The following is a 23,893-nucleotide window of genomic DNA, read 5'->3' on the forward strand; positions in this document are numbered from 1 at the left end:
CTGGTCACTCAATCACTGTGGGATGTCCCTTTGGGGTCACTCAGTCACTGTGGGATGTCCCTTTGGGGTCACTCACTGTGGATGTCCCTTTGGGGTCACTCACTGTGGGATGTCCCTTTGGGGTCACTCACTCACTGTGGGATGTCCCTTTGGGGTCACAGCTCTGCTCCTTTGCCTTTCAGGGCTGTCCTGGCCGACGGGGACTGGTGGGACCCAAAGGAGACAAAGTGAGCACCGACAAGAACGGGGGGTGTGGGGGGTCTGGGGCAAACACCCCTGATGGCTTGGGTTGGTTTGGGTTGGTTTGGGGGTTTTTCATCCAGAGGGCAGTGGGAGCTCCCTGTCTGTGGGTTTGGAGGAGGAAAGAGCTTTCGTTGGTACTTTAAGCCCAGCTCTGGACTAAGCCAGGCTTGAGTTCTGGGGCAGTTTTGGGCAATGCAATATAAAAAATGACATTGAGTTATTAGAGAGGGTTCAGAGGACAAAGGGAAGGTCTGGAGGGGCCCGTGAGGAGCAGCCCAGGGCTCTGGGGTTGTTCAGCTGGAGCAGAGTGAGGGCAGAGCTCCCCGGGGCTGCAGCTCCTCCCAAGGGGCAGCTCCCATCTCTGCTCTGGGACAGGGACAGGAGCCAGGGCACGGCTGGGGCTGGGCCAGGGCAGCTCAGGCTGAGCTCAGGGAAAGGTTCTTCCCCCAGAGGGTGCTGGCACTGCCCAGGCTGCCCAGGGAATGGGCACGGCCCCGAGGCTGCCAGAGCTCCAGGAGCCTTTGGACAGCGCTGCCAGGGATGCCCAGGGTGGGCTGGGTGGGGGTCTGGGCAGGGACAGGGGCTGCCCTGGGGGATCCTTGGGGTCCCTCCAGCTCAGGATATTTTCTGATTCTGTGACTGAGCTGCCTGCACAAGCTGCTCTCTTCCCTTTGAGCCCTCAGTGGGAGATGGAGCAGTTTCAGCTCAGCTCACCTGGAGGGGGGACCCTGCTGTCCCAAAGCCCAGCCCCAGTTCATATCCATGGAGTCACTGCAGGGACATTTGTCCTGCAGCCCTGCAGCCCCAGGCTGCCCTCCCTGCCCAGGCCTGGCCCTGGCTCATTGTCCAGCCTGTGCTGGGGCCTAAATCCCTGCTGGTTTTAAGGAGCTGCCCTTGTCCCTGCAGGGGTACCCGGGGGCCATGGGGAGGACGGGCCCCCCAGGTGACCCCGGTCCCGCTGGCACCCCCGGTGTCCCCAGCATCGTCCTCTGGAGGAACTCCAGGGAGGACTGGCAGCTGTTCATGGTGAGTTACAGCCACAGTGGGCAGTGCTGCACTCACACCTCCCCAGCAGCTCCCTGCATCCCTGGGCTGGGATCTGGGCTGGGGTCTGGCATGGGATCTGGGATGGCATGGCATGGTGTGACATGGGGTGGCTTGGGATGGCATGGGGTGGGATGGGGTGGGGTGGGATGGCAGGAAGGGTTTGCTGTGTGAGATTCCTCACTGTTGTGTGGGAGGAGAGGGCCGAGGGGCCGTGCCAAGGAGGGAGGTGCAGCTCACTGGGGGTGGCTCTGTGGGTGGAATGGGATCAGCGTGTGCCCTGTCCCTCTGTCCCCTGTTACTCACCAGGACATCTGTGCTGGCCCTTGACCCCTGGGACCTGTGCTGTCCCCTGTCCCTGTCACTTGTCCCCTGGGCTCTGTGCTGTCGCCTGGCTCTGTGCTGTCCCTTGGTTCTGTGCTGTCCCCTGGCTCTGTGCTGGCCTGGTCCCCGCAGGGCTGGCCCCGTGCCCATCTCAGGGGAAGGCAGTGCCTGCCGAGGGGGCCCTGGGTCACCCCAAAGCCACCCAGGGCCATTGTGTCTGTGGCCCCGTGACCCCGGCAGTGCCACTGGCGGCAGCAGGAAAGCTGGAATTTGCTAATCTCAGCTGAGATAAGGCTGGGCTGGAACTGGCTGCTCTGGGGATGGGGCTGATCCCTGTGGTTTGGGGTGCTGCTGTCCCCAAGGAGCAGATCCCTGTGGTTTGGGTTGGTGCTGTCCCCAAGGAGCAGATCCCTGTGGTTTGGGGCCATGCTGTCCCCAAGGAGCAGATCCCTGTGGTGTGGGGTGCTGCTGTCCCCAAGGAGCAGATCCCTGTGGTTTGGGGTGCTGCTGTCCCCAAGGAGCAGATCCCTGTGCTTTGGGGGATTTGGGGTATTCTGGGGTTTGTGTTGGCTCAGCCCCTGGATATGCAGGGCAGGGGAGGTGCCCCTCAGGCTCAGGGACACTGCAGGAGGGTGGGCTGGGAAAGCAGGGCGTGTGCTGGCTGTCCCAGAGCTGCTGTGGCCACTGTGCTGCTCTCAGCCTCTCCCACTCCCTCCCCTTTGTTGTGAACAGGAATTAAGGAAAAGCAGCCCAAGGCCGCCGTGGTTCCAGCCCCAGCCCCTGTGCCGTGTTTGTGTTCCCCATGTTGTGTTGACAGATGTTGGCTTTGCCAAGAAGTGATCTCAGAGTGGCTGGATGGCAGGAACTGCTGCTGGCTTGTTCTGGAGCTGGCTTCAGCAGTGGGGCAGTCCCAGAGAGCTGGGAAGGAGAGCTGGAGCTCCCACAGTGCTTGGAGAGCTCAATCTGCTGCACCAGCCTGCTTTGCTTTTGTCCTTTACAAACAGCAGGTCAGGCTGGGGAGTGCTGCCTGGGAGCCTCAGAGGGAAGGAAAAACTGATCCTGGAGTAAAAGAGGGAACTTTTACAGATGTGCTGCTACTGCAGGGTTGGCATCTGCCACGATGGGGGTGGCACAGCTTGGGGATGGCCATGGGGAGACTGCAGAGGGGCCACAGGGTGAGAATGGAGAGACTGCAGAGGGTGGCACAGGGTGAGAATGGCCATGGGGTGACTGCAGAGGGTGGCACAGGGTGAGAATGGAGAGACTGCAGAGGGGCCACAGGGTGAGAATGGCCATGGGGTGACTGCAGAGAGTGGCACAGGGTGAGAATGGCCATGGGGTGACTGCAGAGGGTGGCACAGGGTGAGAATGGTCATGGGGTGACTGCAGAGGGTGGCACAGGGTGAGAATGGCCATGGGGTGACTGTAGAGGGTGGCACAGGGTGAGAATGGCCATGGGGTGACTGTAGAGGGTGGCACAGGATGGGCAGGCAAAGCTGCCCTGCCAGGCCTGAGCTGCTCCCCCCAGGGCTGCTGAAGGGTCCCTGTGCCCTGAAGGGTCCTTCTGCCCTGCTCCAGGCTGGAGTTCTCCAGGAGCACAGATCCCCCTGTGCTGCTCCCCACGCTCCCTCCCCTCCAGCAGAGCTGCCCCAGCTCCTGCTGGAATTGCAGAGCCCATTAACTGCTCTGCCCCTCCCTGGCATCTGCTGCTCCCAAACCCGAGTCTCACGTGGGATTTTGTCTCCCCTCTTTTTCAAAGGTTGGATGAAATAATATCCTGTCCTGAGAGAATTGGAGTTCACTAATTCCTGAGACAAGGCACAAGTGTTGGCTGTGCTCCAACCTCCTCCAGAGAGTTTGGGGAGTGGATTTTGAGGGAAATGAGAACTTGGCTGGACAGGAGGAACATGCTCCTGCCAGGGGCTGCACCCCTTCACCCAGGGAAATCAATCTGGGATCAGCCTGAAAGGAGCAGGGATGCCACCCATCATCTGCCCCCAGAGTGCTGGACCTGCTAGGAGTAATTCCAGCTGCTCAAAGCTCTGTGTTTATTTCCCTTCATGAGCTCCTTGGTTTTCCCCTCTCTCCCCACTGCTAGTGGGGGACAGATCCTGGGGCAGGGGACAGGAGGGGATTCCCCGTGGCCTCGAGGATGAAACTGGGGAGAACAGAGGGATGCTGCCCCTCCAGCTGCCTGGGATTGGGATGGTGGATAAGGAAAGGGATTTTTTAGCCATTGATGCAAGCCAGGATTTGGAGGAGCTGCCTGGATTGCAGGTCTGGGGTCACTGTGGGAAGGAGGAGGAGGAGGAAGGATGGGTTTTGCCTCCCTGTGCTGCTGGTAGCTGGGGATGGACATTTTATTTCCTGGACACCTCCCAAAATTTGGGCAAACCTGGCTTGGAAGTGTGCAGAGAGGAGACTGCACCAGGTGGTCTCAAGACCTTTTTGCTACCTTGGAAATAGGATGGGATTGACTGGTTGGGATAGGATTAATCCACCCTGACCCTTTCAGGTGCCTTTTCCCCTCTCTGTGGTCATTGCTCTTTGGAAAAATTGGAAGTACATGCAGGATTTGGCTGCTGGAGGCAACAAGAGGAGAAAACCTTCTTGGGATCTGCTCCTCTGGCTTTTCTAGGGCTTGGAGGAGCTTCCCCACCTGGAGTAACCTGCAGGGTCAAACCAGCTGATTTTAGTTTAAAACTTTGCAGTCCCTGTGCTCACCACCACCATGTTTCTGACCTTTCCATATCCCAAACATTTCTGGTGTCCCAGGGCTGCAGGGCACCCATGGAGGAGCTGAATTTCACCAAACTCAGGAGAAGTGGGCTCTGCCTAATTTTCTCCTGAAGTAGTTCCTTATTTCCTACAGATTATCCCCAGTTTGTCCTTCCTCCCACGCCTTGCATGCACAGAGTCTGAAAGAAATAAATTAATTAAAGAAGTGGTTCATTGCTGCATCTTCCCAAGACAAGAAGAACATCCTTAAAGCCAACAAAAAGGGATTTGGGATTTTTTTTTTAACATTTTGCTTTTCCCCCCTCATTTTTCTTCCAGCAATCATCATTTTACCAACTCCTGCACGCAGGCTGGCCGGTGAGTGCTGCTTTGCTCGCTTGAGTTTGGATTTTTCCTTGTTTGCAGCTGAGTTCTCCTCGCTCCAAGCACTTCATGGGTTTTACCAATGTTTGTTGTTTTATTTTTTTTTAAATCCAGAGAAAACCTGGAGCTCCTGGACCCCCAGGACATCCTGGGAAAACAGGAGCACCTGTAAGTACAAAAGCCCTGCTGTCCCTTTGGTGGCCTCGCTGCCACCCTGGGGACACTTTCAGGGTGGATGTCCCCAAGCACTCAGGCTGTAATTAGGGGCTTTGGGATTGGGTTTCAAAGCAGCCTAATGGATTTCTTGTCTGCTTCCCCCTGAAACCCAGGATGCTTGATATCCAACTCCCAGGGTTGTCCTGGCAGCCCTCAGCTCTGCCAGCTGAGCAGGGCTGGCTGCTTTTCCTGGGGCATCAGGTTCCAGCCCTTGTTTTTGGGGAAGAGACCACGTGGATCCCTCCCAGAGGCACAGAAACAAGGCAGGGAAGGGCTGGGGTGGGATTTGTGAGGGTGATCCCAGCCCCGTGCCCACTGCATTGCTGGGTGATGCTTCCCCCCCACCTGGCCATAAGGCAAAGAAGGCAAAATTCCTTGTCCTGAAATGCCATCAGGAGCCAAAGCAGTGGAGGAATGGATCTGTGCTCACTGCACACCTGCCCTGGCATGGTGGGCAGGGTGGGGGTGCCAGGGATGGGAATTCTCCCCCTCTGCCCTTCCCAAGGTCACCTCTGGGCATTGCTGCTTGTCCTGCCAGCCTGCACAGCGCTGGGGGGACACCCTGGGGACTCAGGGGGACACCCTGGGGACTCAGGGGGACACCTTGGGGACTCAGAGGGACACCCTGGGGACTCAGGGGGACTCCTTGGGGACTCAGTGCCTGTTTGTGCACAGGGACCCTGCGGAGCGCCAGGAGAGCCGGGGGACAAAGGCCAGCGGGGGTACACGGTGAGTGAGGGCTCTGGGGACATCTGGGACACTCCAGTGTGCCCTCAGGGCTGCCCTGGCACCCTCAGCACCCCTTGGATCAGCCCTGGCCTGGGTGAGGGAGGGTCCTGATGGGCTTGGGGACAGTTTGGGGATGGTGTGCCTGGTCTGGAGTGATGGGATCGATGTCCTGGTCCCCTCCCTGCTGTGCCAGGCACGGGTGGCTCTGCTCAAAGTCATTCTCCTGCTGCTCCTCTTGTGCTGCAGCCCCAGGGATGGCTCAGTCCCAGCTCAGCACAGCCCCTCCAGGTGATGCTCTCCCGGACAGGTGTCCCAAAACAGCCATCCCAAAGTCCTTTTGTCACCCTCTAGAACCCCCCCAGCTCAGCACAGCCCCTCCAGGTGATGCTCTCCCGGACAGGTATCCCAAAACAGCCATCCCAAAGTCCTTTTGTCACCCTCTAGAACCCCCCCAGCTCTGCCTGTGCCCCTCCATGGGGATCCTGAGGGATCCCATCTCCCCTGGGCATGCGCAGCTCACTCCCTGTGGGGTTCAGGTGCCCTGTGGGTACAAGGAGACGAGAGCAATGTCCCCCTCTCCCAGATGGCTGCAGCTGGGCTCCACACTCAGGGCTGAAGCTGAAGCTTTAGTGGGAGATGGATCCTGGGGTGGATCTGCTCTGACCCCTGCACGTGGGACAGGATCAGGTGGATCTGCTCTTACCCCTGCACGTGGGACAGGATCAGGAATGGCTCAGGAGTAAAGCTGAAGCTTTAGCAGTTATGGCTCCTGGGGTGGATCTGCTCTGACCCCTGCACGTGGGACAGGATCAGCAGTGGCTTTGAGGCAGGAGCTGATGCAGGAGCTCTCACTCGACCTTCTCTCACTGTATTTCTTCCCTGCCCTCTGTGTTGCTTCCTGCTGTACAACCCCTGGTTCCAACTATCCCAGGGATTTGGTGGAGAACCTGGAAGGATCCACCTGCCTCTGGATGCACAGAGCTTTGCCCCAGCTCCAGAGGCAGGCAGAGCTCAGAGTTTCCTTTACTGCTTTCATAACGTGGATATTTTAATTTTCCATGCTTGGATTTTTCTCCCCAGGGGGAACCCGGGCTCCAGGGCTTGCCAGGACGTGTGGGGTACCCCGGCTCTGATGGTTTCCCTGGCTTGGATGGCAAACCTGGGCCCTGGGGGCTGCCAGGGGAGCAGGTGAGGTCCAGGACCAGGGGGAAGCTGGAGCTCCAAACCCTAGGCTGGAGACAGGGAGCTCCTAAAGCTGCTCTTCCTTCTCTTGCCTCCTTTAGGATTCTCCTCAGCCCCCAAACCAGGCAGGGCTGGATTAGTGCCTCGAGGTTTAGGTTTGCCAGAAATAAAAGGGTTGTGGGGCATCCCACACAGGCATTAAGGGCTGGGATATCCAGAGCTGGAGCTCCTGGGTGTGGTGGGTCTGAGCAGCAGGGCTGGGCTGCTGCACCTGGAGCTGTTCATGGGAAATAACTGCAAATCCTGGAATGGCTTGGGTGGGAAGGGACCTTAAAAATCATCTCATTGCACCCTGTGCCATGGGCAGGGACACCTTCCACTACATCAGGGTGCTCTGAGCCCGTGAGGGCTCAAAACTGGGAGGGGGATCAAGAAATGAGAGTAATTCCAGAATGCCTGGAGAGTGTCCAGCCCAGGATTCTGGTTCCTTGGTCCCTTGTCCAGACCCCTGGCAGCAATCCCTGGGGAGCACAGGCAATGCCCCTGGGCTTGGGAGCTTGCTCAGGGGGTTTAGAGGCCGGGGACTGGAGGGTGCTGCAAAGTTTGGGGCTCTCAGGTATTGTATTTGCAGGGGTGCCCTGACAGAGGCAGGAATGATGCATCTGACTCCATGTGCTCAGGAGGCTAATTTATTACTTTGTGATACTATATTATATTAAAGAATACTATACTATACTAAAGAATACAGAAAGGATACTTAGAGGAGGGTAAAAAAGATAATAATGAAAACTGGTAACTCTCTCCAGAGGCTTGGCCCTGGTTGGCCAAAGAGTGAAAACAACTCCCAGCAGAATGCAATGGAACAATCACCTGTGGGTGAACAATCTCCAAACACATTCCACATGAGCACAGCACAGGAGAAGCAAATGAGAGAAGAATTGTTTTCCTTTTCTCTGAGGCTTCTCAGCTTCCCAGGAGAAAAACCCTGGGTGAAGGGATTTTTTCAGAGAATGTGAATGCCACACTCAGCAGGGTGTGGGGAGCAGGGTGGGCACAGGGGGCAGCCCCTCAGTGCCTGCCCTGCTCCTTCCTCCCTCTTCTCAGGGCCTCCAGGGCTTCCAGGGTGACCGAGGGCTGGCTGGGGACAAGGGAGAAGAGGTGAGTTGGCTCTGGCTTGCACAGCCATGGGCACCACGAGGTGCCAGCCCCAGCAGTGTCAAACCCAACACCTTTCCTACTGGTTCCACTGGTTCCAGCACTGCTCCTGCAGCTCCTCCCCAGGCTCACCCAGGGCTTTGGCAGTCAGGATGGAAAATGTCCATAAAGCAGTGAATGCTGGTGGTTTGTCACCGTTGGATTTTTTAAATTTCCCATCACTAAGTCTTCTTCAGGCCAGCATTTTTAGAGCTGCCCAGGAGATTTTTGGGCTCCTCCAAGGTCTGATCATCCTGGCAGGTTTGAGACCTAATTTCTTCTTTTTGCAGCAGCAGTGCCACGTGGGTTATCAGACCCCTGTTCTGGGCCACACCTTGTGCCCTCCTGCCTATGCAGAGCCCTGTGCCAGCCCTGTGCCACTGCTGTGGGTGACACCAGGAGCTGCAGGGAGGTGACACCATGCTGGGCACCAGCAGCCAGGCTTTGCCCCATGCAGCACAACCTTGAGGCTCCCCATCCTCCTGTCCCACCCTGATTGTGTCCTTTGAGTCACAGCAGCCATGTTTTAACTCCTGCTGGCCCAGCTGGGGCTCATCTTTGTTCCCATTTCATCCCTGTTCCATTTCAGGGTTTCTTGGGAGACCCTGGACCAGCTGGGGACAAAGGAGAGAAGGGAGTGAAGGTGAGGGTGGCTGTCCCTGCCCCTCACAGCCCTGCCAGGGTGGGCAGGGGTCTCTCCTTCCCTGCCACAGCCCCCCAGGTGCTGCTCTCGTCCATCACTCAGGCTGCTCTTGGCTTTTCCAGGGGGTGAAGGGAGAGAATGGGCTGCCAGGTCCTGCAGGGCTCCAGGTGAGTCACCTGGGCAGCTGGAGGTGTCTCCCACCCTTCCCCCCATGCCCTTTGCTGACCCCTGTCCCTCTCTGTGATGTCCCCAAGCTCCAGCCCAGGCTCTCCTGCCTCTGGCAAAGCCCTGGTGGTCTCTGGGGTGTCCCTGCCCCTCCTGTGAGGGAGGGGACAAAGGCAGTGTCACCTCAGGGTGCTGACACCTCACTCCTCTTCTCTCCCAGGGGCTGGTGGGGCTGAAGGGTGCCATGGGCTTCCAGGGCCCTGCAGGGCCAGAGGTGAGTGCATTTCCCTTCCCTGTGCCACCCAGAGGGTGCAGGAGCTGGGGATTCCCACTGGGAAGAGGGATCTGAGCAGGGATTTGCATCCAGGCACGTTGGGGCATTTCCTCCAGCATTTCCCATCCCTGTTCTGGCTGGGAATGAGGAGAGATTAAGAGAAATTAGCTTTTCCATTGGGATTTATTTTAGGTGGCCACCTCCAGCTGAGATGAATCCCAGGCTGGCAGCACCTGGTTTTTCCAGGCTCTCTCAGCAGATGGACAGCTCCCACATAACTGGGGGACATCCTGTCCAGAAAAGGGCTGGAAAAGGATTTGAAAGGAAAACTGGTTTGGTGGTGAATGGATGGATTCTCCAATGTGAAAGGGAGCTGGGGTTGGTTAGCAAATGTCCAAGGTGGCCTCAAGCAGCTGATGTGAAGGAATGTGAAAATGATGTGAAGAAAAAGGGGGATTTGGGCTGAAGGAGAGAATCAAAGCAAAAAATGGCATTTTTTTTCTCTCCTGCTGCAGGGAGAAGGTGGCTCAGTGGGTGCCCCGGGCCGTGCTGGTCCCATGGTGAGTCTCAGGCGTTGATACAGATGTGTCAGGAAAATTAATCTACAAACACCAGAGGTTTATGTCTAAAAAGGAGACAGAGGAGTCTTTTCTGGCTTTATTTGAATAAAGGGAGAGGCTGTGGGGCATTCTCCTGCAATCTCTCACATTTTTGGAGGATGCAGCCTCCTTTTTATCCCAATTTCCCAGCCTCATTTCCCTTCTCCCTTTCCCCGTTTGCTGAGGTACTTAAGAGGTTCAGACTTCCAATACACCTGAGACCAAAGATTTCCCTCTAATGTACAACCCTCCCTTTTAATTTTTAATTCTTACTGAATTTAGGGGTGTTTCTTCCCCATTGTTTCTTTCATCTTTCAATGTCCAATTTCATTTATCAGCAAACCTAAAGTTTATTTGTAAAATCAAATATCTTTTTCCATTCATCAATCAGTGCAATCCTTCCCATTGTTCCTTTCTCTCCCAGTGCTGGTTTTCTCTCCCAGTGCTGGTTTTCTCTCCCAGTGCTGGATTTATCTCCCAGCAGCCCCACAGTTTGTTTGGAAAGACAAATCCTCTATTCCTCTCAGATGGAAGCTCAGGCAGCAGAGCTACTGCTGCCCAGAGTGCCACTGTGTTCCTCCCCCGTTCCTCTAACACCTAAAAATGTTCCTTTACACCTAAAAATGCTGCATTTGGTTAAAACCATCCTTGCAAGCTTGCTTGCAAAAGGACCCACAGTGTTAAAGCTCACCAGTAACCCACCCCCAGCATCCCCAGCATCCCCAGGATGCTCAGGATGCTCAGGGGTCGCTGTCCCACCTCCCCTGTGGGGCTGAGAGGGTCCTTGCCTTGCAGGGCGAGCCCGGCCAGCCGGGACCCGTGGGGTGCCGAGGCATCAACGGCTCTCAGGTGGGTGCTGGCCCTGCCCAGCCTCGGTGCTTTGGCATTTTGGGGTCGCTGCACTCAGCCCAGCCTTGCTCTGCCCTCTCTGCAGGGGGAATTGGGCCCTCCTGGGATGGCCGGGCCCCGCGGCCCCAAGGTAGGGCATCCCTGGGATGGGGTGGGATGGGATGGGATGGGATGGGATGGGATGGGATGGGATGGGATGGGATGGGATGGGATGGGATGGGATGGGATGGGATGGGGAGTCCCAGGGTGGGATGGGGTGGAGTGTCCTGGGATGGGGTGGAGTGTCCTGGGATGGGTGTCCTGGGATGGGATAGGGCGTCCTGGAATGGGGCATCCTGGGATGGGTGTCCCAGGATGGGATGGGATGGGATGGGATGGAGCATCCTGGGATGGGATGGGATTGATGGGATGGAGTGTCCTGGGGTGGGTGTCCTGGGATGGGGTGGAGTGTCCTGGGATGAGATGGGATGGGATGGGATGGGATGGGATGGGATGGGATGGGATGGGATGGGATGGGATGGGATGGGATGGGATGGGACGGGATGGGATGGGATGAGATGGGATGGGACGGGATGGAGTGTCCTGGGATGGGATGGGTGTCCCGGGATGGGATGGGACAGGATGGAGTGTCCTGGGATGGGATGGGATGGGATGGGATGGGATGGGATGGGATGGGATGGGATGGGATGGGATGGGATGGAGTGTCCTGGGATGGGTGTCCTGGGATGGGGTGGAGTATCCCAGGGTGGGTGTCCTGGGATGGAATGGGGTGGAGTGTCCTGGGATGGGATGGGATGGGATGGGATGGGATGGGATGGGATGGGGCATCCCAGGGTTGGTCCCTGGGATGGGGTGTCCCAGGATGGGTGTCCCAGCATGGGAGGCTGTCCCGGGCTAACCAAACCTGTAGTGGTCTCCTCCAGCTGGGATGTGATCCCAAGCCACCCCAAAAGGCTGGCTCAGGGGTGGGAATTCTTCCTGTAGCCCTTTGTGTGCCATAAGCTGGGAACTCTGGAGCTTCTCAGAGGCTGGAAATTCCCAGGAGAGGGTTTGATCCTAATGGCAGCTCCCTGTCCCCCCTCTGCAGGGACCCCAGGGCTTGCAGGGCAGGCGTGGCCCCCCCGGCCCCAGGGGCTCTCAGGTGAGTGGGGCTGTCCTGGGCTGGGTGCATCCCCCCAGTTCTCTTCCAGGAGCTGCTGGGGTTTGTCCCCCAGGTATTTGGGAAGTGGATGGGAAATCCTTGGCCTTGGGGGTCCTTGTGGCCCCCAGGAGTGGGTGGGTGGGTGGGAAGAGGTGTCCCCTGGGTGAGGACATCATCCCTGAGGTGTGAGGCAGCTCCTGGGCAGGTTCCTGTGGGCTGGGGTCTCATCCACAGAGCAGGACAGGGAGCCACTTTCCTCTTCTCCCAACATCCCCCTGCCTTTGCTTTTCCCAGGGTCCAGCAGGGCTGGAGGGATCCTCTGGTCCCAAAGGAGACACAGTAAGAGCATTTTTTGGGACCTTGGAGGGAATTGGTTGGAGGGGAAGGTTGGAGGGATTTCCCTGGAAGAAGCTGACATGTGGGGTTGAGGGGGTGCCTGTCCCTGTTTTTGGAGGGGAGAGGGGGCAGCCCTTCCAGCTGACCTCCCAAATGGCACCTGGTCACCCTGGGGAGGGGACATGGAGAGGCTGGGTGCTGGAATGAGAGCCCTCTGCACTCTGGGACAGGGACAGGAGCCAGGGCACGGCTGGGGCTGGGCCAGGGCAGCTCAGGCTGGAGCTCAGGGAAAGGTTCTTTCCCCAGAGGGTGCTGGCACTGCCCAGGCTGCCCAGGGAATGGGCACGGCCCCGAGGCTGCCAGAGCTCCAGGAGCCTTTGGACAGCGCTGCCAGGGATGCCCAGGGTGGGCTGGGTGGGGGTCTGGGCAGGGACAGGGGCTGCCCTGGGGGATCCCTTCAGTTCCCACCAGCTCAGGACAGTCTGTGATTCCAGGATTCCTCTTGCAGGGTACAGCTGGTGCCCCTGGGCTGAGGGGACAGCTGGGACAGCAGGGCCCTGGGGTAAGTGCATGGGAAGGGGGTGGCTGGATGTGGGGTGCTCTCATCTGTAGTGGGAACAGGTGATCCCCCAGCCAGGGAATAATGTGCTCTGACTCTGTGAATCAGAAAGTGAACAATTGCTTTATTAAACTATATTATATTACATTGATAGTATATTAAAACTATACTACAGAAAACCTGTGACTGTCTGAGACAGCCAGGACACAGCTTTGAGTGATTCAAAGCTAATCACTCCAACCAACTTTCCCCAGTGTCCAATTAACCAAATCACTTTCAGTAAACAATCTGCATAACACATTCCACACGTGCAAAAACAGGAGCAGTGAACAGAAATAAGAATTTTCACTTCTTCTCTCTGTACTTCTCACTGCCTTCCCAGGAGAAATCCTTGGGAAGTTGTGGCTGCTGCTCTCTGTGAAGAGAGCTGTGGCCACACTCCTCCTCCCCCTGACAGCCCCCCAGAATCCTGCAAGGGATGCCCTGGTTCCCCAGCTCCCCACAGGGCTGCTGGAGATGCCAGCCACGTCCCTGTGGGCACAGTCCTCATCCCCAAAGCTCCTCTGCCCCTCCTGCTTTTCAGGCACCTCCATTTTTATTCTTTCCCTGTGGATTTATCAGCAGAGATGGCCCAGCCCTGCTGATCCCTTCCCTGGGACACCCTTTTCCCAAGGGGTTTGGGTGCTCAGGTGTCCTTTCCAAAGCCTGACCTTCCTCCTGCCTGGCCCAGGTGTCCCTTTCTCTGTCCCCCAACCACAGAGCTGAGAGCTGGGGCATGATTGGGGTGTGGGGTGTGGGGTGGGATGTGGGGCTACACTTTGGACTTGAACAATGACCTCACCCTCATCTTAGGGGCAGCCTTGGGAGGCTTTGTGACTCTTCAGGTCCCTTTTTGGGGAACAAATCCCACTGGGGCATCTCAGCATCCCTGCAGAGCCAAAGTGGTGCCCCCATTTCCCATCCCTGTGCTGTGGGTGGGTTGTCACCTCCAGCAGTACATGCAACACTTCCCTTTGTGTTTTTCTTTTTTAACTTGCATTCTCTCTCTCTCTGAAGGGTTTTCTTGGCCTGCCAGGTGCAAAAGGCAGCCAAGGAGAGCAGGTGAGTGTTGGCATCCATGGGATCCTGCTTTGGAAGCGGGAGAGCTGTGGCAGAGCAGCCCAAAGCTGTGGCTCTGTGTTCTTTATGTGTGCCTGGACTTGATGGACTTGACATTCCAGCAGGTGCCAGCTGGAGCTGTTTGGGGAGGCAGAGCTGAGCTTGGGCTCCTTTTGCTGGAATTTTCAGGCTTGGCAGTGTCCTGAGGGGTCACCTGCCTTTGGGAGCTCAGGGAAGTGGCGATGCTTTGGCCTGAGTTAAGGAGCACAGCAGTGAGGATAAGACCCTTGGCGTTGTTTGGTGGTGCCAGAGGTGCCCCCAGCAGCTGGGAGCTGGCACTGGCATGGGCTGCTGGGCTTGCTCGGGTGGGGATTGCACCCAAAAACCCTGGAGCCAGATCCAGCAGGTCCCTGCTCCCAGCTCAGAGGAAAACCTGACTGGAACAGGGCAAAATTCCCTTAACTTGGTGCCAGGATCAGATCCCAGTTTGCACCAGGGGTTTCTCACTGTAACCTCTCACTGTAAACTCCTCCTGCAGGGCTGCCGAGGTCCTGGTGGAGCCAAGGGAGATTTGGGAGCCAAAGGAGGCAAGGTACTGATTCCCAAGGCTGTGGTGCCTCCAAATTCCAAATGCCACCTGGAGGTCCCTGGTCACCCTGCAGAGGGGACATGGAGGGGCTGGGCACTGGAATGAGAGCCCTCTGGGACAGGGACAGGAGCCAGGGCACGGCTGGGGCTGGGCCAAGGCAGCTCAGGCTGGAGCTCAGGGAAAGGTTCTTCCCCCAGAGGGTGCTGGCACTGCCCAGGCTGCCCAGGGAATGGGCACAGCTCCTGGAGCTGCTCCCTCTGTTGCCCAGGGTGGGTGGCTGTGGCTGCCCAAGGACCCTGGGCCCTGCTGGGTTTGGGGGTGTGTGACAGCCAGGCAGCTCATTCTGTGCTGATCCCAGCACCTGAGCCATCCTTCACTGCTCCATCTCGCTTTGGCTGTTTCTACCATGAGTTTCCCCATTCTGGTGGCCCAGGGATGCTGGGGAGGAGGGTTTGGGGTGCTCCCCACGCCATTGATGGGTTCTCCAGAGAATTCCTGCCCGTGGTCAGGGAATTGCTGTCCCTGCTTTGTGACATTCTGTGTTTTGTTCCTCCAAGGGCCCACGAGGAGCACAAGGAGCCAAAGGCCCTCCAGGAGCCCGGGGCCAGGGGGGCTTGCAGGGCTTCCCCGGCCCCCGGGGGGCTGCAGGGCCACGGGGACCAGACGTGAGTGCCATGCTGGGCTGGAGTGTCATGGGGGGAGCATGTGTGTGACCTGTGTCACAGCCTGGGGACAGCCCTGAGGGGTCAGGCAGGGCTGATTTATGGGATGTCTCCTAAGGGATCCCTTGAACAGCATTGGGGAGCTTGGCACCTGAGCCCCAGCCTTGGGGCTGCAGGTGCCCCCAGCACCCAAAGCGAGCTGTGCTCTGCCTGCTCCGCAGCTCTTCACCCCAAAATTCTCTGCTGGGCTCACTGATGCCAGAGCAGGCTCAGGTACAGGATTTCCAGCCCTCCCCAGCTGCCTCAGCCCAGCAGCTCTGCAGGGTCCCGCTCTGGGTCAGCTCCTGTGCAGCTTTTGGGAGCAGAGTGTTCGTGGATTGCTCATTTTGTGCCCCTCTCTGACTCCTGCCAGGCTCCTGGGGTCTGTGCTGGCAGCCTGAAGGGCTTTGGGAATGCTTCTTCCTGCAGTGTGTGCTCTGGGAGACTGCAGCCACCCCAGCCCCGTGTTTGAGGCTGGCTGCTGATCCCTAGAGATTCCCAGCTTCTCAGGAAAAGGAGGATTATTTCCCACCCACCCTTCTAGTCTGCAGGGGCTGCCCTCCCTCTCCCAGGGCTTTTGGGATGCCTTCCTGGGTCTGCTCTTTGGCTCTCCAGGATGAGGAACAGCTCCTCACACCTCTCAGGAGCTGGGGATGCAGCAGGAATCCTCTCCTGCCTTGTCCCCCCTCAGGCAGCGCTGCTGGCACAGGGGCTGGCATCCACAGCAGGCAGCAGCCTTGGCACAGCACTCCTTGGAATTGCCTTTAGTTTGTCCACCAGGAAACAAAAATATCCCAATGTGTCGCTTTGGGCCACACCAAACTGCTGAGATTTTTCTTTCTGCCTGTTTTTTTAGCCCTGGGGCTGGGGGAAGTCCCCATTCCCAGCAGAGCTCAGCTGGTGCCATTTATTCATGTCACCTCTGGTCACACTGGCAGTGTTTTTCCCTACACCAGCAGCAGGCTGGTGACTCCCCCAGGATTTGGGGCTGTGTTTTCCCTGGATGATTCCTCCCCTCTCTCCTGGCAGGGGGAAGAAGGTCAGATTGGACCTGCAGGGCTAAACAGCAGCGAGGGACCCAAGGTCAGTGCCAGAATTTGCTGCTTTCCCAGGGGCTGCCTTCCCACTGCCTTGCATGGCCCACAGGGATGTGCCCACCCTGCCAGGCTCCCAGGGCCACCATCCTGGGGGGGTCTCCAGCCTCCAGGCCCCCTCCCTGTGCATGGCATCCCCCTGCCCTGCCCCTGTGGATTTGCACTGGCTGTGTTTTCCTTTGTGTGGATTTTAGGGATGCCAAGGACCTGATGGCCCCAAGGGAACCCCAGGACCACGGGGAGCCCGGGTAACTAATGGGGTGCTGGAATTTGGATCTTGGAGCAGCTTTGGCGAGGGGGGATTGAAACAAGCCTGGATTGAAACATCCCTTGCTTGGTTGGGATGTGCTGGGGCAGAGCACATCCTTCAGGCACAAGATTTTCCTCCAAATGTGCAGCTTTGCCACTGGCAGAGGGATGGTTTGGTGATTCCTGGTGTTTTGCAGGGCCGTGTGGGGCAGCGTGGGCTGGTTGGAGTGCCTGGACTGCCTGTAAGTAGAGGATATCCCACATCCCTGTGCTGCCATGGGGAGCTGCTGGCTCTGGGACATGGGAGCAGCATCCTGGGATGTGGCCACACCAGAGGGTCAGGAATTTGAGCAGGAAATGTTGGGAATGAGCAGCTCAGGCTGTGGCATGTTGCATTTTGACAAACCACCTGCTCAACACCACGACTTCCTCTGGAATGCTGAGCTCAGAAAATTCCAGGAAAGAACTTTGTAAGGACGCTCTGCTATTCAGAGCTGAGGCTGGTGAAGGAGCCAGGAATAAATAGCTGGGGCAGGAGGAGGGAAAACCCAGCTGAGGTGTTCCTGGTGGGAACAGCTTCCCTCCCACATGGATGTTATTTCCCATCCCAAGGTGGGATGGAGCAGGGAGGAGCTGCTGGAACTGTGTGGGACGAGCTGTGCACCGAGGAATCCACAGCTGCCACATCTGATGTCCCCCACTGTCACCCTGAGGGGAGGCTCTGGGGCTGCAGGAGCCCTTTTGGGGCCCCCCTGAGCCAAAACTCTCCTTGCAGGGCTCGCGGGGCGCGCCGGGAGTGGAGGGCGCAGAAGGAAAGCCTGGTACACAGGTTCCCATCCTACATCTGTACTTGCCTGGGGACAGGGTGCTGGCATGTGTGGACAGGGGCAGCTGAGCCCGTGGGGACACCCCCCTCCCATCCCATGGCCATGTGGGACAAGACCTTGATTCCATCAGTGGGGTCACTTCCCAACCTCCCATCCCATGGCCATGTGGGACAAGACCTGAAATCATCAATGATTTCACTTCCCAACCTCCCATCCCGTGGCCATGTGGGACAAGACCTGATACCATCAATGATTTCACTTCCCAACTTCCCATCCCTCTCTGGGACAAGACCTTGATTCCATCACTGGGGTCACTTCCCAATCTCCCAACCCTGTGACTCTCTGGGACAAGACCTTGATTCCATCACTGAGGTCACTTCCCAACCTCCCATCCTTGTGGCTGGGTGGGACAAGACCTGATCCCATGGACTTTGCCATGATGGGGACTGGGCGATGCTGTTCTGCTTCCCCATCCTCATCCTCATCCTCATCCTTCTCCTGCAGGGCCACCCAGGGATTGTGGGCAGCCCAGGCAGGAGGGGACCCCTGGTGAGTAGAGCTGATTTCTGGCTTTCCATCCCTCTGCTGAGCTTTATCCCTTTGGGAATGTGCCTCCAAAGCATATCCATGGGCAGCTGGAGGGTGCTCCTCTGGGAATCCTGCTGAGGGGGGAAGGACTGGGAACAGGGCAGTGGGATTTCCCACCCCTGGCACTGCTATCCTGAACAGATCCAGTAGCAAGACCAGGGCTTGTAGCAGGTTTTCCCTTCTGCAGGATTTCATATATTTATCTTTGGTCTGAAATAAAAAATAAAATAAATTAAGAAATAAAAATCTGGTGCTTCCCTCAAAAAAGAGGAGGAAAACTGGGTCAGAGACACACCTGAGTGCTGCCAGCATCACACAGAGTGTCTGGGGGCACGAGTGGGTGTTGTGTCTGTCCACACACAGCCATGGTGATTCCATGAGGAATCCAGGAGCTGGATTTTAAGGAAAAGCCCCAGTGCTGCCTTGACCAGGCTGGGCCCTTCCCCTGTGCTTTGGGTGAGGCTCAAACCTGGGTCTGAGTCTCTCCATCCTCCTCTCCTGCCTTCCCTCCATGGCTCCTCTGCTGCCCTTCCCTCCAGGGATTTGCTGGTTTGCCAGGGAGCCGTGGGCACGCTGGAACTCCTGGATCCATAGTAAGGAAAAAAAAAAAATGTTCCTCTGCATGAACTGTGTGTTTTTCTAGGTGGGTTGTCAGTGGGGCTGCTGGTAGGGAATGTGGGACTTTCCTTGGGAATCAGGGCATCTGTAGGAACTGATCTTAGCTGCTTGATAAAAGACATTAAAAAGCCTCAGTGGTGGAAATAACAGGGGCTAGGGAAGAGCAGAATCATTCCCCCAAGGAATCATCCTGCTCCAGGAACTGTGCAGCTCCCTGAGCCTGGCAGGCTGTCCATGGGGAATGGCTGCTCAAGGAAACCCTCCATGGCTGAGCAGGAGCTGGCTCTGGGTCCTGGAAGGAGATCCCAGTGGCAGAGGGTGGCACAGGCTCAGGGGGAGGGTGCTGGCACTGCCCAGGCTGCCCAGGGAATGGGCACAGCCCCGAGGCTGCCAGAGCTCCAGGAGCCTTTGGACAGCGCTGCCAGGGATGCCCAGGGTGGGCTGGGTGGGGGTCTGGGCAGGGACAGGGGCTGGATTTGATCCTGGAGGGTCCCTCCCCGCTCAGTGACCTGGGATGGAGACCTGGAACAGCTCCTGCAGCTGGAGTAGCTCCTCCCTGAGAGCTTGCACTCAGCTGGGCTTGGTGGTGATGTTGAGAGCAAGGATTGTCACCTGCCCTGGGGACAGCCCTGCCAGCCATGGGGCCTGGCCTGCAGGAGCCACCAGGACCAGCCACAATGGCCAAGTTTGCCCCTGTGACCCTGCTGGCCCCATGAGCTCAGGGGCAGCAGTGGGGTCTCATCTCCTCTCAGCCTTTGACTGACACCTCCTCCCCAAACAATCCCAAAGGGCTCTCCAGGAAAGCCTGGACCTGATGGAGACCCAGGTTGCTTGGGCCCCAAGGTGAGAACTGGGGTTTAGGGGGGCTGGTTGGGGCAGTGGTGGTGCTGCACAGCCCCCAGAGGCTCTGAGCTGCTCTGGGGGGATCCCCTGGACTCAGCCCAGGGGCTCAGGGGCCTGACTGCATCCCAGGAGTGGGGGTTTGCTAATTCCCTTGTTTTGCCTGCCAGGGGCTGCCTGGGAAGCCTGGCTTGGAGGGGCCACAAGGACCTGTGGGCACCTATGTGAGTGATGGAGCTGCCACGGAGGGGACACAGCGGGGGCTGCACTGGGAGGAGGCTGCAGCAGCCTCCAGCTGGGCACTCACCACCCTCCCAAGGCTTTTCCCTCAGCCACCTTCTCCCAAAAATACAGAGACACCAGGCAGCCCCAGCTGCCTCCTAACCCCGAGCTCTTCCCAGGGCTATCCAGGACCTGCTGGAGACCGTGGGAGGTTGGGACGCAGGGGAGACAAGGTAGGGATGGGACACCCCCTCCAGCACTGGGAGCATGGAAGCATTTTTGGGATGAGTTTTGAAGGCAGTGGATGGGTTTGGAGGTGTCCACAGTCTCCAGCAGCCATGGTGGGAGCAGAACAGCTGGATCTGCCTCCCACAGCAGGTGAACCATTGGCACTCCAGCACCTCCTCTGCCCAAACACCTCTGGATTGTTCTAAGAGCTGGTTTTGGTTTGTTTTCCTTTGTTGTGCTTTTTAAAGAAGCTTTTGCATTAAAACATACAGAGGAAAGGAAGTCTTTCTTGCCTCCTAACAGGGAGAAAGGGGAGCTCAAGGTCCACCAGGATTTCCAGGAAAAGCTGGTGCAAAGGTAAGCACTCTTTGCTGCTGTTCTGGGAAGCTTCAGCCCCTGGAAAGCCCCAGGCACGTTGTCTGTGCTGGGCTGGGAATGGGGAAAGCAGGAAAGCTTTGCCATAGGGTGTGGAGACCCTGAGAGGCATTCCCTGGGTTAGGGAGACCCATGGAGCTTCCCTCAGAAGCTGCTTGACCCCACTGGCCCCTTCCCCTTGTTCTGTGTCCCTGAGCCCCTCCCTCCCTATCCCCCCACTGGCCCCCATCTTTGCACTGCCCCCATGGCCCTGATCAGCCCCTGCCTCTGGGGACACAAAACCTGGGCTCCCCCCTGAGTGCTGGCTTTGGGCCCTGACCATCTCACCGTGCAGCTGAACTAAACATCTGTGGATGTTATGCCAAGGCCCTTTTTGCTTCCTTACCCTGGACTTCATTAGCAGCTACTTCAGCTGCTGCAATAGGGAACTTTTGCCAGTCTTGCAGTTAATTTGGCAGGGGGCTCAGCCAGGGCTGTGTCACCCATGGTGCTCTTGTCCCCCAGGCCCTGCCAGGTCCTCCTGGTCCTCGTGGTGCTCCAGGCTCCCAGGTAGGGCTCTCCTTGCTCCCTGCATTCCTGGCTGCTCCCTCCAATCCCGTGTGACCTGCAGCACGGATCCATCCCACAGCCCTTGCTAGGGGCAGGCAGGACCCTGGTCCCACTCCCTGCTGGCTGGGCTCTGTCCTGATGCAGCACAGACTGCTGAGATGGCCCCATACTGTATTGGCAGGGAGGAATGATCCCATGTGCTCAGAAGGCTAATTTATTACTTTATGATACTATATTATATTAAAGAATACTATACTAAAGAATACAGAAAGGATTCTTAGAGAAGGCTAAAAAGATAATAATGAAAACTCCTGACTCTCTCCAGAGCCCTGACACAGCTTGGCCCTGAGTGGCCAAAGAGTGAAAACAACTCCCAGCAGAATGCAATGGAACAATCACCTGTGGGTGAACAATCTCCAAACACATTCCACATGAGCACAGCACAGGAGAAGCAAATGAGAGAAGAATTGTTTTCCTTTTCTCTGAGGCTTCTCAGCTTCCCAGGAGAAAAACCCTGGGTGAAGGGATTTTATCAGAGAATGTGAATGCCACAGTCCCAAGACAAGGGGATTTCTCTGAGCAAAGCCTCCCCCTGGTCCCAGTTCCATGGACACCCTGCTGAACATCCTTCTTTCCCCAGGGCAGAACAGGTGACCCAGGTCCTCGAGGGCTCCCAGGGCTGCCTGTAAGTGCAGAGCTGCACCTTGCTGGGCTGGGGGGATGTCCCACAGGGGGGGCATCTGTTGGAGCCCTGGCTGCTGAGAATTTCAGACTTTCTGTGCTGACAGACACTGACCCCCCGGGAACACTGCATTGACCTGAGGCTGGGGAGAAGGTTCCAAAATGGAATGAGAGAACTGGGATCGTGGGTGTGGGGTTTGAACAGAAGTGTGTGATATCACAGGGTGGAAAACGTTAATAAATTTTAAGATATAGTGAGATATATATATATATATAGCAAGATGGGGGTTTTGGGGCAGAGGCTGGGCCTTCCTTTTCACCTTTTTCTTCATAGGTTTAAGTAGTATTGTGCAATTCGATAAAAAAGTCCACATTGCAGGCCACAGGTGGTTTGCTATTAGGTTAAAAGTAAAAATCATTAAAGTGTAATTTCTTAATCAGCTTATCCTTAAAAAAACCTTGTAGAAAGAGAAATATAGTTCTATATTTCATTTGTTAGAGTGAAGTACTATAGACCTCACTCACAGCTTGTGAGACTATAATATAGATAAGAACTAATAAACATCTGAGTCCAAACAAGAAGTACTGTCTCACACATTTAACCCTGACCCTAGAGCAAAAAACAAAAAAGAAATAAAACTCAACAAACATTGGTGCCCACTCCCAGGCATTTTCACCCCTGGGGGGGGTTGTGGGGCAGGGAACACCCCAAACCCTCTGTGTGTGTGGTGACAAGTGGGGTGTGGGGACAGCAGTGTCCTACACCTGCAGGGATGGGGCAGGTGGCACCTTTGGACCCCGAGGTGACCCAACTGCATCAGCCACGGGGCTTTCCCTGGCTTAGCCCTCCCAGAGCTGTTTTGGGGGGCCTAAGGGGCTCTGTGGCCTTGCAGGGTGCTCCTGGCACAAGAGGGCTGGATGGCATGCCCGGGAAGCCTGGTGCAGGTGGAGAAAGGGGCGCTCCTGGAGCAGCTGGGGCTGCTGGCCTGCCTGGCTACCCGGTGAGTGCTGCTGGGAGCCCCTCAGCAGGACAGGGATTGGGGGTTTTGCAGCACCTTTGGGGAGCTCCCTGAAGCACCTGCAGGAAGGGAAGGGGAAATGTTGCAGGGGGCTTGGGGAGCTGGAGCATGGATTCCCTTCCCGTGGCGTGTCAGGACATCCCAGACCCCCCTCGGGAGCTGCAAAGGCTCCTGAGCTCGGGCCAAGCCCCTCTGCTGATGTGGGGTGTTTGTCCTCAGGGCCAGGAAGGTGCAAATGGACGTGAAGGACCTGCAGGGATGAGAGGAGACAAGGTGAGCACAAAGGAGAGAGGATTTGGTGTCCCTCGGGCTCACCCCACTGACCTCCCTGGGGCTGGGGGGAGCAGCACTGCTCCCAGCCTGGCCCCATCGCTGTGGGATGGGGATTTGCATCTCGGGGAGCTGCAGAGATAGCGAAGCACCACGGCTGCTTGTCCTGCCTTTGTGTCCCGTGCAGGGCCAGGCGGGAGATCCCGGGGCAGCCGGAGTCCGCGGGCTGGATGGGGAGCAGGTACAACAGCTGGGACCTGTCCCCAGCCCAGGGGGGCTGCTCCAGCCTCCCCCTCCCCAGGTCCCTGCTCCAAGGATGGGAGCAGGCTGCTGATTCTCAAACAAGCCAGAAGGTGAAAGCTGTGAGCTGTGCTAGGGCTGGGCTTTTCTCTCCTCCACAGGGACCACCAGGACCGGCGGGAGCAGAGGGGCAGCCGGGGCCCAAGGGTGAGCAGGTGGGTGCTGAGGGTGATGCTGGGGGTGGTGCTGGGCTCACCCCTCTCCTGCAGGGTCACACGGACTCCTGAATCCATGGCAGGTGTCTGAAACCCCTCCCCAGCATCCTCATGACATGGCAGGGGGGATCCTATAAGAAAACTGGGTTTTTCCCAGTGTGGTGGTGTTTGTGGGTCCCAGGACGAGGGAAGAGATGAGAATCTTGACTCCATGGTTCAGAAGGCTGATTTATTATTTTATGATATATATTGTATTAAAAATGCTGTACTAAAACTATAGTAAAGAAAGAGAAAGGAGACATCAGAAGGCTAGCAAAGAAGGGAATGGAATGATGATAAAATCTTGTGACTGCTCACAGCCTCGACACAGGTGGCTGTCATTGGTCATCAAGAAAAACAATTTCACATGCTGGGTAAACAATTCTCCAAATCACATTCCAAAGCAGCAAAACATGGAGAAGCTGAAGCTTCCCACTTCTCAGGAGAAAAGACCCCGACAAAAGGATTTTTCAGAAAATATGTCTGTGACATTCCAGTATGGGAAATGATGGTGGGCAGAGCCAGGCTCAGCTGGAAAAGGCAGCCAGGAATCATCCTGGTCATCTTCATCCTGTCCAGGGAGAGGCAGGAACCCGTGGAGCTCCGGGCATCAGAGGGAGCCCTGGGGAGCCAGGGGACGAGGGGACAGAGGGGCCACCAGGACGGCCTGGGAAGCAAGGCAAGGAGGTAAGTGTGGGAGTGACCCCACAGGGAATGAGAATGGGAAAGGTGCTGCCTCTGGACCCTGCCCACGCCATGGCTTTGCCCCACAGAGCTCCCATGGAACTGGGGGTTGATGTTTTGGGGTCCCCATGCTGGGCAAGGCGTGCTCAGCATTTTGTCCCCTCTCA

At 57.1% G+C, this 23,893-nt stretch overlaps 1 protein-coding gene across 1 annotated transcript in view; it reads left to right on the forward strand.

Annotated features, from left to right (window-relative positions):
• Positions 1-23,893, forward strand: part of LOC311161889 (uncharacterized protein) — a gene marked incomplete at both ends in the record, with an annotated part of 84,650 nt that overhangs the window by 48,409 nt on the left and 12,348 nt on the right. Inside the window, 36 exons of the mRNA XM_084219852.1 lie at positions 183-227; positions 1,150-1,269; positions 4,669-4,707; positions 4,828-4,881; positions 5,605-5,658; positions 6,739-6,846; positions 7,945-7,998; positions 8,624-8,677; positions 8,800-8,844; positions 9,063-9,116; positions 9,632-9,676; positions 10,511-10,564; positions 10,650-10,694; positions 11,652-11,705; positions 12,000-12,044; positions 12,550-12,603; positions 13,657-13,701; positions 14,237-14,290; positions 14,845-14,952; positions 16,018-16,071; positions 16,277-16,330; positions 16,529-16,573; positions 17,107-17,160; positions 17,663-17,707; positions 18,286-18,339; positions 19,154-19,207; positions 19,375-19,428; positions 19,606-19,659; positions 19,958-20,011; positions 20,534-20,578; positions 21,219-21,263; positions 22,153-22,260; positions 22,498-22,551; positions 22,736-22,789; positions 22,950-23,003; positions 23,622-23,729. Of these exons, the coding sequence (XP_084075978.1) occupies positions 183-227; positions 1,150-1,269; positions 4,669-4,707; positions 4,828-4,881; positions 5,605-5,658; positions 6,739-6,846; positions 7,945-7,998; positions 8,624-8,677; positions 8,800-8,844; positions 9,063-9,116; positions 9,632-9,676; positions 10,511-10,564; positions 10,650-10,694; positions 11,652-11,705; positions 12,000-12,044; positions 12,550-12,603; positions 13,657-13,701; positions 14,237-14,290; positions 14,845-14,952; positions 16,018-16,071; positions 16,277-16,330; positions 16,529-16,573; positions 17,107-17,160; positions 17,663-17,707; positions 18,286-18,339; positions 19,154-19,207; positions 19,375-19,428; positions 19,606-19,659; positions 19,958-20,011; positions 20,534-20,578; positions 21,219-21,263; positions 22,153-22,260; positions 22,498-22,551; positions 22,736-22,789; positions 22,950-23,003; positions 23,622-23,729 (2,121 nt within the window). The remainder of the gene's footprint in view (positions 1-182; positions 228-1,149; positions 1,270-4,668; positions 4,708-4,827; positions 4,882-5,604; positions 5,659-6,738; positions 6,847-7,944; positions 7,999-8,623; positions 8,678-8,799; positions 8,845-9,062; positions 9,117-9,631; positions 9,677-10,510; positions 10,565-10,649; positions 10,695-11,651; positions 11,706-11,999; positions 12,045-12,549; positions 12,604-13,656; positions 13,702-14,236; positions 14,291-14,844; positions 14,953-16,017; positions 16,072-16,276; positions 16,331-16,528; positions 16,574-17,106; positions 17,161-17,662; positions 17,708-18,285; positions 18,340-19,153; positions 19,208-19,374; positions 19,429-19,605; positions 19,660-19,957; positions 20,012-20,533; positions 20,579-21,218; positions 21,264-22,152; positions 22,261-22,497; positions 22,552-22,735; positions 22,790-22,949; positions 23,004-23,621; positions 23,730-23,893) is intronic.

Source organism: Fringilla coelebs, assembly GCF_963513975.1.
Source record: "Fringilla coelebs genome assembly, chromosome: 21".
Classification (NCBI taxonomy): domain Eukaryota; kingdom Metazoa; phylum Chordata; class Aves; order Passeriformes; family Fringillidae; genus Fringilla; species Fringilla coelebs.